The sequence below is a fragment of the Carlito syrichta genome, unplaced genomic scaffold, assembly GCF_000164805.1.
Source record: "Carlito syrichta isolate Samal-C Ts95f unplaced genomic scaffold, Tarsius_syrichta-2.0.1 Scaffold310768, whole genome shotgun sequence".
In the NCBI taxonomy this organism is placed as follows: domain Eukaryota; kingdom Metazoa; phylum Chordata; class Mammalia; order Primates; family Tarsiidae; genus Carlito; species Carlito syrichta.
Window position 1 is genome coordinate 60,858 of NW_007254864.1, and position 15,650 is coordinate 76,507.

The window sequence follows — 15,650 nt, forward strand, 5'->3', positions numbered from 1 at the left end:
CCTCTTGCCTCGGCCTCCCAAAGTGCTGGGATTACAGGCTGAGCCACCGAGCCTGGCCTAATTTTTTTATTTTTTTGTGGAGACAAGGTTTTGCAATGGTGCCCAGGCTGGTCTTGAACTCCTGGGCTCAGGCAGTCCCCACCTTGACCTCCCAATGCTGGGAATACAGGGATGAACCACCACACCTGGCCTATAGTGTTTGTTTTCTTTTAAATAACAAATCTTTGCTAAACACTCACCCTATGCCAGACTCAGTACTAAAACTTTACATAACATCTAATATGATTTTGAGGAATGTCTATAAAAAAGATACTATTGTTTCTCTGTACTTTATAATGAGAAAACTAAGGCACAGAGGTAAATTGCTCGAGGTCACACGCTCTTAAGCAAGATATCACCTATCTGTTTAGAATATCAAAAGTAATTTTTGTTACTATTATTGGTCACCTTTGTAAGTTTTGTTTTGTTTTGTTTTTTATTGGTGTGACCAACTATATAGGCAAAACCAAGTAAAGAAGTAATTTAACTTAAATCCTTGAGGACTATTACATTTTTGAAAAATGGCTGCTGAAAGGTCTAAATTATACAGTTTAGCCATCTGTTTTATCAGCTGATCTAGATAATTGCTTGTAATCTGTTTTATAGATACTGGTTTTGGCTTTATCCTTTATGAAGTTGCTCACAGATGTAAAAAAATCACAATGTAATTTTAAAATAATTTCAACTGATCCATAAATTGTACCTCGTAAAATGAGTTCAAGCCGGGTTCGGTGGCTCAGCCTGTAATCCCGCGCCTTTGGGAGGCTGAGGTGAGTGGATTGCCTGAGCCCGCGGGTTTGAGACCCGCCTGGGCAGCAAGACCTTATCTCTACGATAAATCAAAAAATCAGCCGGGTGTGGTAGCGCGCGCCTGTAATTTCGGCTACTCGGAAGGCTGAGGCGGAAGAATCGCCGGAGCCCAGTAGGTCAAGGCTGTGGTGGCCGGGAGCGGCCACTGCACTCCAGTCTGGGCGATAGAGTGAGATTCCAACTCAAAAAAAAAAAAAAGAGTTCAATATTCTAACATTAAGATCTAGAAGGAGCGGGGCTCGGTGGCTCAGCCTGTAATCCCGTATCTTTGGGAGGCTGAGGTAGTGGATTGTCTGAGCCCGCGAGTTCGAGACCCGCCTGGGCAGGCGAGCCCTCATCTCTACAATAAATCAAAAAATTAGCCAGGCGTGGTAGTGCGCGCCTGTAGTTCCATCTATGTGGAAGGCTGAGGCGGAAGGATCGCCGGAGCCCAGCAGGTCTAGACTGCGGTGGCCAGGAGTGACCACTGCACTCCAGTCTGGGCAACAGAGTGAGACTCCAACTCAAAAAAACAAACAAAAAAAAGATCTAGAAGGATAATGATTGTTGGAAAACATGGGTACAATTATAAATCTCTTATAAATTTTTCTTCATCAGGCATTGCCCAAAGGTGCTAAATTACTAATGAATACAGTAGAAATCGGACTTTTGGTCTTAGCACATTTTCTGAATATTTACTGGTCATTATTGTAAAAACTGATGTCTTCTTCCAACGAGTTTTAAGAAACCTGATTCTACCCTGCCTTTTTCCTTTTTTATTTTTGTTAGAGTCACTCAAGGGAAAGGGTTAATGCCAGATGGCACCAGCAGATTTACTTGCAAAGGAAAGACACTTTTACATTTCATGGGAACCAGCACCTTTTCTGAATACACAGTTGTGGCTGATATCTCTGTTGCTAAAATAAATCCTTTAGCACCTTTGGATAAAGTCTGCCTTCTGGGTTGTGGCATTTCAACTGGTTATGGTGCTGCTGTGAACACTGCCAAGGTAAGAGACAGGCCTGGGTTTTAGCTGCTGCCTTCTAATTTAATGTAGTGACGCTTTCCTGGAATAGTGAAATTGGTCCACCTGCATTCCTAGGGATTCCCTTGACCCTGGTAGAATGAGTACCTTACAGACTGTCTTTACTGTTAGGTGGAGCCTGGTTCTGTTTGTGCCATCTTTGGCCTGGGAGGAGTTGGACTGGCAGTAATCATGGGCTGTAAAGTGGCTGGCGCAACCCGGATCATTGGTGTGGACATCAACAAAGATAAATTTGCAAAGGCCAAAAAGTTTGGAGCCACTGAATGTATTAACCCCCAGGACTTTAGTAAACCCATTCAGGAAGTGCTCATTGAAATGACTGATGGAGGAGTGGACTATTCCTTTGAGTGTATTGGTAATGTGAAGGTTATGGTGAGTATGCTTGGCTCCATTCCTTTGGCTCCATTCCTTATTAGTTTGTGGAACCAGTTTGTTTTTGTTTTGTTTTTTAATGCAGTTTCTCCAAGATTAAAAATTGATTTGTTTTGGCAAAGGCAAAGTCTCTTTTAATGAGGATTATTCTAATGGAAGAAGGGAAACAACTGAATTACAAATGAGAAATGATACAAGAACAGCTCAGAAAAGATGAAGAAAAGATTTTTTTTTACCTTAATACATGCTAAATATATGTCCTATTAAATGAAAAGGCAGAACAATGCAGTAGTAGAGAGCATGGATGGACTTTGGAATTAGATACACCCACTTAGTAACTCAGTGACCTTGAGCAAACAACTTCTCTAAACTTCAGTTGCCTCATCTGTAAAATGCGATACAGATTGAACATCCCTAATTCAAAAATCCCAAATCTAAAATACTCCAAAATTTGAAACCATTTGAGCACCAACATGATGCTCAACCAGATTCGAAATCTGAAAAAATCCAAAATTCAAAACATTTCTTGTCCCAAGCATTTCAGATAAGGACTATACAACCTGTAATAACAACACCTACTTAACACTAAGTAGACATACAGTATAGGTTTTATGATACATCTTCTGCCTGCTGGTTTTTATTAAAGTATTTAGAATTTTGAACTAGGATGTACTTTTAAAAATAAAAAGCAAATAAAAACTTTGAATTATTTCAATTTGTCTTAATATTTAGCCAGGTTAATTTTTTTAAATACCTGTTAAAATATAACTGTTCAATAAAATTAAGCTTACTAAGTATTAAATTGGGCCATTTTGTTGCCATTAAAAACACCAACTCTATGCTTCCACTAAAAGCTTCTGGAGAGGCGGTTATTGTCAGCAAAATGCACTGATTAGGTCATCTCTCTGTGCTTGTAGAGAGCAGCACTTGAGGCGTGCCACAAAGGCTGGGGCATCAGTGTGGTGGTTGGCGTGGCTGCTTCAGGTGAAGAGATTGCGACTCGCCCATTCCAGTTGGTGACAGGTCGCACATGGAAAGGCACTGCCTTTGGAGGTAATTTGGTGGATGATATGAGTGCATATTCCCCTTTGTTTTTTCCACTGGTAGATTTTTAATCCCGGGCTAATCTTTTTTAATTAAGAAGAATTGGCCAGGCATGGTGGCTCATGCCTATAATCCCTGCACTTTGAGAGGCCAAAGCAGCCTAAATTCTAATGCTTTATGAGTTATATTCATTTTACATCAGGCTTCTTCATAGATACAGATTAATTCTTCACAGTATACTTACTTTACTTCTTAATTTCTATCTGTACTTTATCAAGTACACTGTAAAAAAGAAAGACTGAAAAAAAAATCAGCGTTTTGGCGGTAGTGTGGAGGTAAGATGATTACAAGGTGAGTAAGCAATATTAGCCACAGTGTGTTTCATATTGTAGACTAAAGTAGATTGTGCATTTTTACTCATTTTTCCAGAAAGTGCAGTGGTCACCGGATGTATCATACTTCTGTCAGAATAGTACTGATTTCAGCAGTAACCAATACTGAGCCTTAAACTGAGAATGTTAAATTAGATAAAACCTTCTAACATAATCAAAAAGCCGCTAGAATGATCATTTTTCCCAAAAAGTGCTCAGTCACTTGGAATTCTGGGAAAACCCCTTTTTCATGGTTGCTCGGCTAGAGAAATTACATCAGAACATATTTGTATTTCTAAACTATTGTGAATAAGTGAAACCAAAAGTTTTTATAGGCTTTTTAAAGACACAGTTATATCTTACCACCCTCTTAAGAAAAATAATCACATAGCATGAGTTTTGAATAATCTGTGTTTAACAATTTGTCTGTTAAGAGCCTCTACCCCATATTATGCCAGCTTTTTTTGAAGGCCAGAATAAAAGATTTGGAAAGTATGCTGAAATGAGGGACTTGACCAAAGTTTTTCTTCTTTATATTACAGAATTTGCCTTAGAAAATGTAAATCTTGCTGGGCACAGTGGCTCATACCTGTAATCCCAGTGCTTTGGAAGGCTGAGGCTGGAGGATCGCTTGAGCCCAGGAGTTCAAGACCAGACTGGGCAACATAGCAAGACCTTATCTCTACCAAAAAAAAAAAAAGAGTGAGAGAGAGAATGTGAATCTGACTAGCCCTCTTTTCCAGAACTTTATATATATGCCATAGCTAAGAATGCTATGGTGGAGGGAGACATCCTGTCACGATCTGTAGCTATATCTGAAAGTGCATTTGAAGCCTGGGTGACTGAGCTGGGTGTGTTGGTAGTGACCTCTAACTGAAACCTCATCATAGCACATGCTGGTAGGGAAATTAGCTGGAGCCTTGGGGCCCTTGCATTGCTAAAATATGACCCAAAGATAATAAAAGTTTTTGTCTAGAAAACAGAGGCAGTTTTGTATTTGTATCACCAGGAGATTTAAAGAAGAAAAAAAATCCCCAAAAGTTGTGGGGGAGAAAATAATTGGTGGAGGATATAATGAAAGAGATTTGGAAAAGGCTCAAAAGAGGTTTGAGACTGGACACAATGGCTCACGCCTGTAATCCCAGCACTTTGAGAGGCTGAGGAGGGAGAATAGCTTAAGCACAGGAGTTTGAGGCCAGTCTAGTCAACACTGTGAGATCCTATCTCTATAAAAAATAAAAATCTGCCAGACATGGTCCTAGCTACTCAGCAGGAGGTAGAAGGATCCCTTGAGCTCAGGAGTCCAAGATTGCAGTGAGCTATGATCATGCCACTGCACTCTGCAGTGACAGAGCTTGAGACCTGAGTCAAGAAAAAAAGAGGGTTGAAATATATTGGCCAAAAACATCCATCAAACTGTTATAAAGATGTAAATTCAAAAGAGAAGGTGGGAAAGTGTCTTGTTAATTTATTGATTTTTTTAGATAACAGCAATTGAAGCATCTAATTTTATTTAAAATTTTATCATTTAGCTGAAGATTTCTACTGTTTTTCAATTTCATAGTTTTCTATTCTGAGATGCTACCTGTTTCATTGTTGAATTTAAAACCAAGGAAGTAAATTCCTATATTTCATTAATTTTTGTTCTTTTATGAATATCATGATAACAGAAATCTTTGCTGTTGTGGACCTAAATAAGCTTGTTGCTAAGACTTCCAGAGTTCTGTCCTGGTAGTTTAAAAGCTTCAGTTGGCCAAAACCTTAATGAGATTTTAGCAAATCTCAATATAGAAAAAGGAAAATACTTTTTTTTTTTTTTTTGGAGTCAGAGTCTCACTCTGTCACCTAGGTTGAAGTGCAGTGGCATGCTGACGGCCACCACAGCCTTGACCTGCTGGTGATCTTTCTGCCTCGGCCTTCCAAGTAGCTGGAACTATAGGCGCACACCACCATGACCAGCTAAAGGAAAATACCTCTTTCCTAGCTAGAAGTGTTTGTCAAATCCTTTTTTTTGGCGGTTTCATTCCTCTTTAACTCATCAAAAGACTCATTCTTCTAAATGTTTTTGTCACCCACTAAGTAAAAAGCTTACTGTAGAAATTTGTTGAATATATTAATGAACAGATGTATTATTTCTTTTAGGATGGAAGAGTGTAGAAAGTGTCCCAAAGTTGGTATCTGAATATATGTCCAAAAAGATAAAAGTGGATGAATTTGTGACTCACAATCTGTCTTTTGGCGAGATTAACAAAGCCTTTGAATTGATGCACTCAGGGGAGAGGTAAGCTCTTTCTTTATATATTATAGAATGTAATAATGATTTGAAGTTAATGGGGGAGGGAAGGTCAAAAATAACACTATTTTAGTGGTCTTAAAGAAGAGGTAACATGCTGGGCTCGGTGGCTCAGCCTGTAATCCCGCGCCTTTGGGAGGCTGAGGTGAGTGGATTGCCTGGGCCCGCGGGTTCGAGACCCGCCTGGGCAGCGAAACCTCATCTCTATAATAAATCAAACAAATCAGCCGGGCATGGTAGCTCATGCCTGTAATTCCGGCTACTCGGAAGGCTGAGGCGGAAGGATCGCTGGAGCCCAGCAGGCGAGGCTGTGGTGGCCGGGAGCGGCCACTGCACTCCAGTCCGGGTGACCAAGTGAGACTCCAACTCAAAAAAAAAAAAAAAAAAAGAAGAGGTAACATTTAAAACTCAAGTGTATTGCTTTCTTCTGTTACAGCATTCGAACTGTTATAAAGATATAAATTCAAAAAAGAAAAGTATGTCCGTTCTGTCTTGTGATCTGATGGGAGCAGCCTGACAGGCAGGAGGAAGCTCTTGCAAGTTCACAGCTTCTTAGCCCTTCAGTTACTCCTCTGGGGAATAGTGTTATATGTGTCATTCATAAATCTCTGTAATCAAGGACAAGGCTAATTGAGTCAGAAGTCTGTTTTCTGAACTCTCTTTCGCCTAAATAATTGTTAGCTCATTAAGGAACATTTTCACATAATAAAATTAATTTCTACATTTGTGTGGAAGTTGTACTGTGTTTTACACTGCATCCAATATCGTCTCCCTGTTATCTGTATTCTGTAAAGGAAAGGTGGAGAAGCAGGGCAGTGGTGTCTGAACCTTCTCTGCTGCCAACTTCAGTAGCATTCACTTATCTTTGAAGAATCTCAGGCCTGTTGAGTAAAAAACAGATACTGGATGAGGCAGAAGAATCGCCAGGCCCAGCAGGTGGACACTGGGATGGCTGTGAGCATGCCACTGCACTCCAGCCTGGGCGACAGAGTGAAACTCCAACTCAAAAAAAACCCAAAAAACAGATTCTAGTCATCAGGACCCAAGTCTGCTTCTGTGAGATTATCCTCTAGAGGGCAGGTACCCCAAGCTGCTAGTATGGCATCTGGTCCACAGGGGGCACTAAAGTTCATACTGTCACAGCATTCCGGGCTTAAATAGGTGTGTGTTGGTAATGGACATATGAACTATTTCAAATATAATATAGGGGATTACATCCTGAATATCCAAGTTCCCAGCACTTAAATGTATTAAATCTTAACATTTTGCCATCTCTTAATCACAATCCCTTTCCTTTCCTCCAGAGGTCACCATCATCCAAAACTTGATGTTTCTCATTCCCATGTATGTTGTTACACTTTTGCTATGTATATCCATAAACCCTCTGGTCTTCAGTATTGCATGTTTTTAAGCCATATACGGTCTCATTCTGCAGCTTTCTGTTTTCATTCTTTATTGTGTGATTAATCTATATTGTACGTAAAGCCCCCATTCATTAATTCTAGTTCTGTGTAGTACTGTGCAATTATATGAACTACCATAATTCATCTGTTTTTCAGTTGAAGGCATAAAGCTGTTTCCAGAGTTTCTGTATCACTAGCAACACTGCCTTGGCCCATTCCTATGCATTGTGCTCAGCATGTCAGTTACTTAGGATATATGTGTCACAGAATAAGCACATTGAACCTTACCAGACATTGCCAAATTGCTCTTCAACATGCTCATGAATTTGTGAATTACATGCTGTAAAATGGCATTTCATTGGGACTTTATATTTTCTTCAATTACTAGTTAGATCTTTCATTCTATAAAAGGAATTTCATTTCCGTTTCTGTGAAGGATCTGTTCATATCTGTGGCCATCTTTTTCCAAGTAATTTTTAGGAGTTTTTTTTATTTTAGACACCAATCTTTTGTTAATTTGTATATGTTGCAAGTGTCTCCTCCTCGTCTCTCTTGTGATTTTTTACTTGGGTATTTTGTTGAACAGTTTTATTTTAATCTAGTCAAATCTATCAGTCTTCCTGGTAATGGTAGTAACATTTAGCTTCTTTTATCCTAAGAAGTATTTTTTTTAAATCTAACAAAAATGGTCCAAAATTCTACCCTCCTATTAATCCTTTGACATAAAAATAAATACAAGAAATCTATATCCAAGAGCTAGAAAATTCAAATTGTCAGGCAATTATATGAAAGAGAAAAGCTATACACCTCCTCAAAAAACTGTTAAAACCACTACTAAGTTTCTTAAGTATCTTCCCAGAAGTTTCTATGCTCATAACAGCATTTATACATATCCTTTAAAACTACATTGTTAACACTATTCTGTGTCTTTTTGTTCTTTCCATGATAGCTTATTTTAGACTTTTTGAATCAGTACATCACACCTGTCATGCATGTAAATACACGTTTATTTTGATTGGATTAAAGCTATGTCCATGAAAAAAAAAAATGCCTTTAGTTGCTAGGTCAAATGCTCCCAAAAGATTGTGTTTGTGAGAGCAATATGTACTTGACTAGAAAGTGGAAGGTATGATCGGGACTTGCCCATTCCAGAACTTTGGTGCATTTGAAGTACCAGACTGTTATGGTTCAGCTTTTCTCCCATTTTACCTGGATTGCTGGAGACACATTAAGGGCCTAAATGGTGCCAGCTGTTGTCCTACAGGAACTGGTAGGAAGGAGGAATTACAACTAGCTTCAACCCCAGCTGTAGGAAATGGGCTTCTAATCCGGTTTGGCAACTGCAATAACAAAACAGGCATGGAGAGAAATGAAGGAGAGCTAATTCCTCTTAAAGGTTTTTGTCCCTTTTTCTCATACACGAGATGTACATGAATTGAAATGGCAGACATTTTTAGGTTCACCAGTATAAAAAGTAAAAGTCATTTTAACATATTACAATAGTATTTCTTCAATTCTTGTAGCTGGCCAATTATTGAGTTTATCTTTCATCGCTGTCGCAATCAAGTACATATTCTTGAGCAAGCCAATTAAGTTTAACAAGTATTAGCATTACCTGGCTGAAAGCACAGTTGTCTCCTCCAAAGTTCCAGTGTAAATAATCAATTTTGCAAGACCCTTACTGTCAGAATTCCTGCATCATGGGACTCGACTATAGGTGTCAAGTCTTTCTTTTTAAAGTCCTTTTTAAGATCTTGAATGGGATCTAGAATGTTACTTATGTTAATTGAAAAAAAATTGGGATCTAGAATGTTACCTATGTTGCTGACCCAAATAGTTTTGGAGACAAAGTACTGTTAAAGCACAGGGCTGAAAACCACTAAGTGCATGTCAACAAATCTATCTTCATTGCCTAAGATGAGGATTCTACCACTTAGGAAAGATTATTGGGCAATTGTTTTTAATTGATATATAACAGATGTACATATGAATGGAGTGCATGCATAGAATATGTGATGGTCAAAGCCAGGTAATCGGGATGTCCATCACCTCTAGCAATGATTTATTTGTGTTGGAAACATTCGAGGATTCTCTTCCAGCTGTTCTGAAATAGACAATAAATTACTGTTATCAAGAAATATTTGCAAGTATTTTTTATTTTTTTGAGTCGGGGTCGGTCTCACTGTCTCCCAAGCTGGAGTGCAGTGATACAATCCTGGCTCAGTGACACAATCCTAGACCTTCTGGGCTCAGGTGATCCTTCTGCTTCAGCCTCCTGAGTAGTTGGGACTATAGGCACATGCCACCATGCCCATTTTTGGGGGGGGGTCAGATGATCTGGCTATGTTGCCCGGGCTGGTCTCAAACTCCTGGGCTCAAGCAATCCTCCTGCCTTGGCCTCCCAAAGTGTTGGGATTACAGGTGTGAGCCACCACACCCAGCCAAAAGTATCTTTAAGCTGCTTTCCTAGATAAAAGGTATATAATTTGAACACAAATGGATATCAGTTTCTATCTTATGTTTCATGTGAGGCAGTAAGACAATTTTTTAAATTCAGGGATCTAAAATGTTACAACATCAGGAACTTCAAGAAGTTCAAACATCTTTATTAATGTTTAATTGGAAGTTTTTCATATGCCTAGCACTTTTCAAAGTTTGCCTGTATTTCCAGTTTTGGCATGTTGGGCCAGCATTCTATTTAACCTACCTCTTTATATTTGCTGGAGAAAGTCCATATACAGACAAATCTGAAGTGGAACAAGTTATTATTACGTGCACAGGAAATATATAAAGTAAAATGTATTGGATGATGAGGTCATTTGGATGAAGGTGAGGAAAACATGTCCAAAACTTTACTACAGCGGACCCAGTTAATGTGTATACAACTTAAAAACTGACTCCAAAAACTATACCGAGTGCTGCTCCATTTATCACATTTAAATGCAAAATTATACTTAACTGGTAATTCTCAAGATGTTTTCACTGACTTGGGAAAGAGGAAACATATTTTAAATGCAGGAAATGCTTCAGAACTTTTTCTGCTTGGCTACCGATTTGCCAAGTGGGCTGGTGATCAAAGTGGTAAAGGAACTGACAATTCCTTAGGCCTAGAGACTAGGCTGACCAACTTTGATTTCAGCCCATTTTTTTTCAATTAACATGCAAGGCCAGATTGTCAGCAGATACCTTTAAGAAAAAGTGTAACACAAATACATTTGGAAAACATTGTATTAAGTACTGTATTCTTAAACAGCTATTTAGATAATAAATGCATAGAATTATGCCCAGGGAATCCTATTGTTAAAGAAACAACTACCAGGTAAACAGGGACGTACAAAGTTCTCCATTATACAAGATTTCTTTTGGTGGACATTATAGTAACAACGTAGTAGAATGGGCTCTTAGGCAAATTGATTTTTATCAAACTGGACATTGTAGCAGAATTTTTTGAGTATAAAAGAAATATGTACATGCCCCCTTCAAGAAAGGAGTGATAACCCATGATAGAATTACCTTCATTTTGAACACGTACACTTGCTACCCAAAATATCAAGATGTGTTAAAGAAGACAGGAAAACTTGCTTTAAAATGTGATCTTTTCCTAATCTACATTTTAGTACTAAAAGTTCTTATTCTTAACAGTTTCCTCAGAAACACCCAGGACTCAAATACACCTATTTTAAGTTTTAAAAATTCTACCCTGAATTCTCTGGTGACCTCTGACCCAAAAAAGCAAAACTGTTTTATAGTCACATTGCATATCGAATAAAACAGTTGTGAAATCATTGCACAAATAGGAGATCGCTATAGAGAAGTATAGCCATTTGTTCTGCTAACCATGGAATCAATTTAAAAGGTGTAGAAATCAGAGCCCTGGTGTAGTGATTGCTGTTGGTCTTGTGCTCTTCTTACGATACCATAGTGCAAATGTGCTCACAAGTTTTTTTAAAATAAGTATCCTTGGCATTTTGTTTTAGGAGTGGAATGAGGAGGCTGGAATAACAGTGATAGGACTGAGAACCTCATTACCCAGGATGATGAGAGTAATTACTAAAAGCTTTACAGCAGTAAAAAGGCCAGACATCATAGGAACTCCCATAAACTAGTAAATTATTTAATAGTTTAATAGTATCTATTTCCACATACTACTAAAATGCTTTGAATGACAAGCACATTTGTGATCAGTGATAAGTGAACATCTTTACAGGAAGCCTTTCTTGAATTCTTCAATGTTCCACATAGTAACTTTTGGGAACATTTCAGCACTGTTGGAAAAACATAGCACTGTTGATACTTTTTTTTTAAGTTGGGGTTCCCACTCTGTCACCTAGGATAGAGTTCAATGGCACCATCATTGCTCACACAGCCTCGACCTCCTGGGATCAGATGATCCTTCTACCTCAGCCTTCCAAGTAGCTGGGACTACAGGGGCATGCCACCATGATCTTTTTTTTTTTTTTTTAATGTTTTGTAGAGACGAGGTCTCACTATGTTGCCCAGGCTGGTCTTGAACTCCTGGTCTCAAGTAATCCTCCTGCTTCAACCTCCCAAAGCGCTGGGATTACAGGTGTGAGCCACCATGCCCAGTCCATGACACTCCTTTAAAAACAACAGAATTGCCATATACATTCAGTACTGTTGCTGCTCACCCAGTCCTCAAAGTGAAAAGCAGCAGATAAGCATGTAGCCAAGATCACCTTATTTCTGCTCTCTTGCAAAACATCCAAATAAATGCAAACCAATATTTTTTATTGTCTCATACTTAGCATGAAAAAATAGAAGAGTTCAGGAAGAAGACATCACAAAGACAGCTTGCCCCTTGAGAGTGCAAACACAATGAGCCAGAGAATGTCTACACATAGATCTCATGCTAAGAAGCCAGTCTTTCCTTAGGTGCTTTTTTTTTTTCTGAGTCAGAGTCTCACTCCATTGCCCAGGATATAGTGCAGTGGCACACTCGCAGCCACCCCAGCGTAGACCTGCTGGACTCCAACAATCCTTCCGCCTCAGTCTTTCAAGTCGCTGGAACTACAAGCATGACAGCGCTCGGCTAATTTTTTTTTTTTTTATTTATTGTAGAGACGAGGTCTCGCCAAGTTGCCTGGGCTGGTCTCAAACCCGCAGGCTCAGGCAAACCACTTGCCTCGGCCTCCCAAAGTACTGGGATTACAGGCTGAGCCACCGAGCCCGGCCCAGGTGTTGTTTTAAATGGAACAAAATGCATTAATGACTTTTAGAGTTTTAGCCTAACTCAGCCTGCATTATGAAACAACTTGTTCCTAAAAAATTTATGCCACGATGTCATTTTCTCACATAGAGGAGCTGGAGATGGGGCAGCCACACACCCACATTACAAGTAGCAGAATTTTCTCCTCTTGTAGCTAGAGAGCTTTGTAGAAGTAAAACAGTATCAAATGTAGGTAGAATCTTACCACAGTATCTCAAACAGTTCCAGTATTCCTAATTCCAAGACCACTAAAATATCCTCCCCACCCCTAGTGTATTTTTTTGCTCCCAACAGTCACTGCACGGTGGCTCATACCTGTAATCCCAGTACTTTCGGAGGCAGAGGCAGGAGGACTGCTTGAGCCCAGAGGTTTGAGACCAGCCTAAGCAACAAAGCGAGATCCCATCTCTGCAAAATGAAAAAAAAAATTATAAAATTAGCTGGGTTTGGAGTGTATGCCTGTAGTCCCAGCTATTCAGGAGGCTGAGGCAGAAGGATCACCTGAGCCCAGGAAGTCAAGGATGCTGTGCCACTGCACTCCAGTCTGGGGAACAGATTGAGACCCCAACTCAAAAAAAAAAAAGAAAAGTAGCTCATGGTTTATGAAATTTAGAATACTATAAGATCAAGATTACTATGAGAAAGGAATATTGGTGTTAGATTTGAAATGGAAGTATTAGAATGAACTCATTGATCTAAAAAAAAAAACGTTCCCTAAAAGGGGCTAGAAGCAATGACATTACAGTAGCACCCAGATTGTGATTTTTAAAAACACCACCCCCCCCATGGAAAGAAACCTTTTCAAAACGGCCAATCTCCTAACTAGAGCAGGGAAATAAATAAGCCTAGGACATCTTGTTATGGCAAAATGCAAGGAGATACTCAAGGACTGATGTGCACAATGACCCATGAACAAGTTTAAGGTGTTCCCATTGGCCAAATTTGGAACAATTACACTAATTTTTTTTTTTTTTTTTTTGAGTTGGAGTCTCACTGTCACCCAAGCAGGAGTGCAGCGGCACACTCGTGGCCACTGTGGCCTCAAACTGCTGGGCTCAAGTGATCTTTCTAACTCACCCTCCCAAGTAGCTGGAGCTACAGGCACACGCCACCATGTCCAGCTAATTTTTAAAATTTATTTATTGTAGACAGGCTTGTCTCGAACCCATGGGCTCAGGCAACACTCTCACCTCAGCCTCCCAAAGTGCTGGGATTATAGGCATGAGCCACCATGCCCAGCTGACTAATAAAATTTTTAAAAAATAATCCATGAGCCCACAGTGATACTCAAAAGTGGGTAAAGAATGAACGTGCCTCTTTATAGAAGAATGCCTGCTAATAAATGTAGATGGAATGTTACACTTAGTCAACTTGCAGCCACCAATGGAATAAAAGAACAGATGTACGTAAGGATTATCAATGAATGCAAAAACCATCAAAGGAACAGAATATTAAAATGGTCCAAAGATATCCAAGTATCTCCTCCCAGATTACTTGTTTAAGAAAAAAAAGATATTTTACAACAAAAAGACCTGACAGACACCAAGTGACCAATCTTAGCATCAGTAATAAGGTGACAGTAATACTTTCTGCTTCCTTAATAAATGGGACATACAACATGCCATCTATGTAGTCTTGGGGCAAAATGTTTTTCCTGAACTTGTCCTCATAAGAAACAATCAGACAAACAGACTTTTACAAGCTAACTGGCCTGACTGTTCAAGTATCCATTTCATAAAACATCAGAAAAGGCAGGATTGTTCCAGAGTAAAGACTAGAAATACATGACAATCAAATGCCATGGCTCTGGTTCCTGATTTTAAAAAAAAAAAAAGAAAGAAAATCTTTAAAGGACATTTTGGGGAAAACTGGGAAAGTCTGAATATGTATTATCCTTTAGACAATTCTGTATCAATATTAAATTTATAACTATATTATGATCATATAAAAGAATTTCCTTAAGATTTCAGACATCTGAGGGGGGACCAGAAAAAATCCAGAATTTATTTATAAAAAACTGTGTATTTATTCTTATATATTTAAACTTCAGTCACCTTCAAGGTACTCTCTGTTTGATGCAATACACCTGTCAAGACATTCTTTCCACTGCTCAAAATAATTTCTGAACTTGTTAATTTTGATGCCTTTAGTACTTCTGCCATTTTTTGTTTTTGTTTTTTTTGCACCTCTTCCACATCGGCAATACATTTCTCTTTAAGGACTTCTTTTCATCCAGGGAGACAAAAAAATTTCACTTGGGGCAGGATCAAGTGAATAGAGAGGGCAGGGCATGGGGTCATGCTGCTTTTGATCAAAAACTGCTGGACACTCAGTGTAGTAGGAGCAGGTGCATTCTTAAATTACCCATGATGAAATAAACACTGAAAGAACCTCCAAAACAAATTCGCTAAAGTCAAACGCAGCCTCTCACAACAATACTACCTGGTATATGGATGCCAATGAGTTCCTAGAACACTTACCTACGAGGGGAAGCCTGTACTACATGGGGCCTGCTCTCTAAAAAACAATTCTGGTTTTTTGGGTGGGTCCTCTTCGTACATGCTTAAGTAGTAATGGGTGAGGTGTGTTCCTTCTTTCAAAAGAAAAACACTTACATACAGATAAACTAAAGGTGGCAAAATAACAGTTAAGTGTAGGTAAAAGATACATAATTATTTCACTGTACTATACATTCAACTTTTCTGTAAGTTTGAAATTTTTCAATATAAGAAGTTGAAAGCAAAAAAATAAAATTTAACTTAAAAAGAAGTCAATAGCTCAGTCAAGTGCAGTGGCTCATGCCAGTAATCCCAACACTTTGGGAGGTGGAGGTGAGAGGAATACTTGAGTCCAAGAATTCAAGACCAGCCTGGGCAACATGGTGAAACCTCATCTCTACAATAAATAAAAAAATTATCCAGGCATGGTGGTGCATGCTTCTATTTCCAGCTACTTGGAAGGCTGAAGTGGAAGGATCACCTGAGCCCAGGGGGCCAAGTCTGCGGTGGCCATGAGCATGCCCTGTACTGCACCATAACTTAAAAAAAAGAAGGCAATAGCTTACAGA

General features: G+C 39.1%; 1 protein-coding gene across 1 annotated transcript in view; it reads left to right on the forward strand.

The window, feature by feature from the left end:
* The window catches only part of LOC103270912 (alcohol dehydrogenase class-3), a 14,652-nt gene extending 7,976 nt beyond the window's left edge, over window positions 1-6,676 (forward strand). The window contains exons 6-10 of the mRNA XM_008068409.2: window positions 1,618-1,837; window positions 1,985-2,245; window positions 3,163-3,298; window positions 5,803-5,941; window positions 6,390-6,676. Coding sequence (XP_008066600.2) covers window positions 1,618-1,837; window positions 1,985-2,245; window positions 3,163-3,298; window positions 5,803-5,941; window positions 6,390-6,414 — 781 coding nt within the window. The 3' untranslated portion in view covers window positions 6,415-6,676. The remainder of the gene's footprint in view (window positions 1-1,617; window positions 1,838-1,984; window positions 2,246-3,162; window positions 3,299-5,802; window positions 5,942-6,389) is intronic.
* Window positions 6,677-15,650: the final 8,974 nt, after the last annotated feature.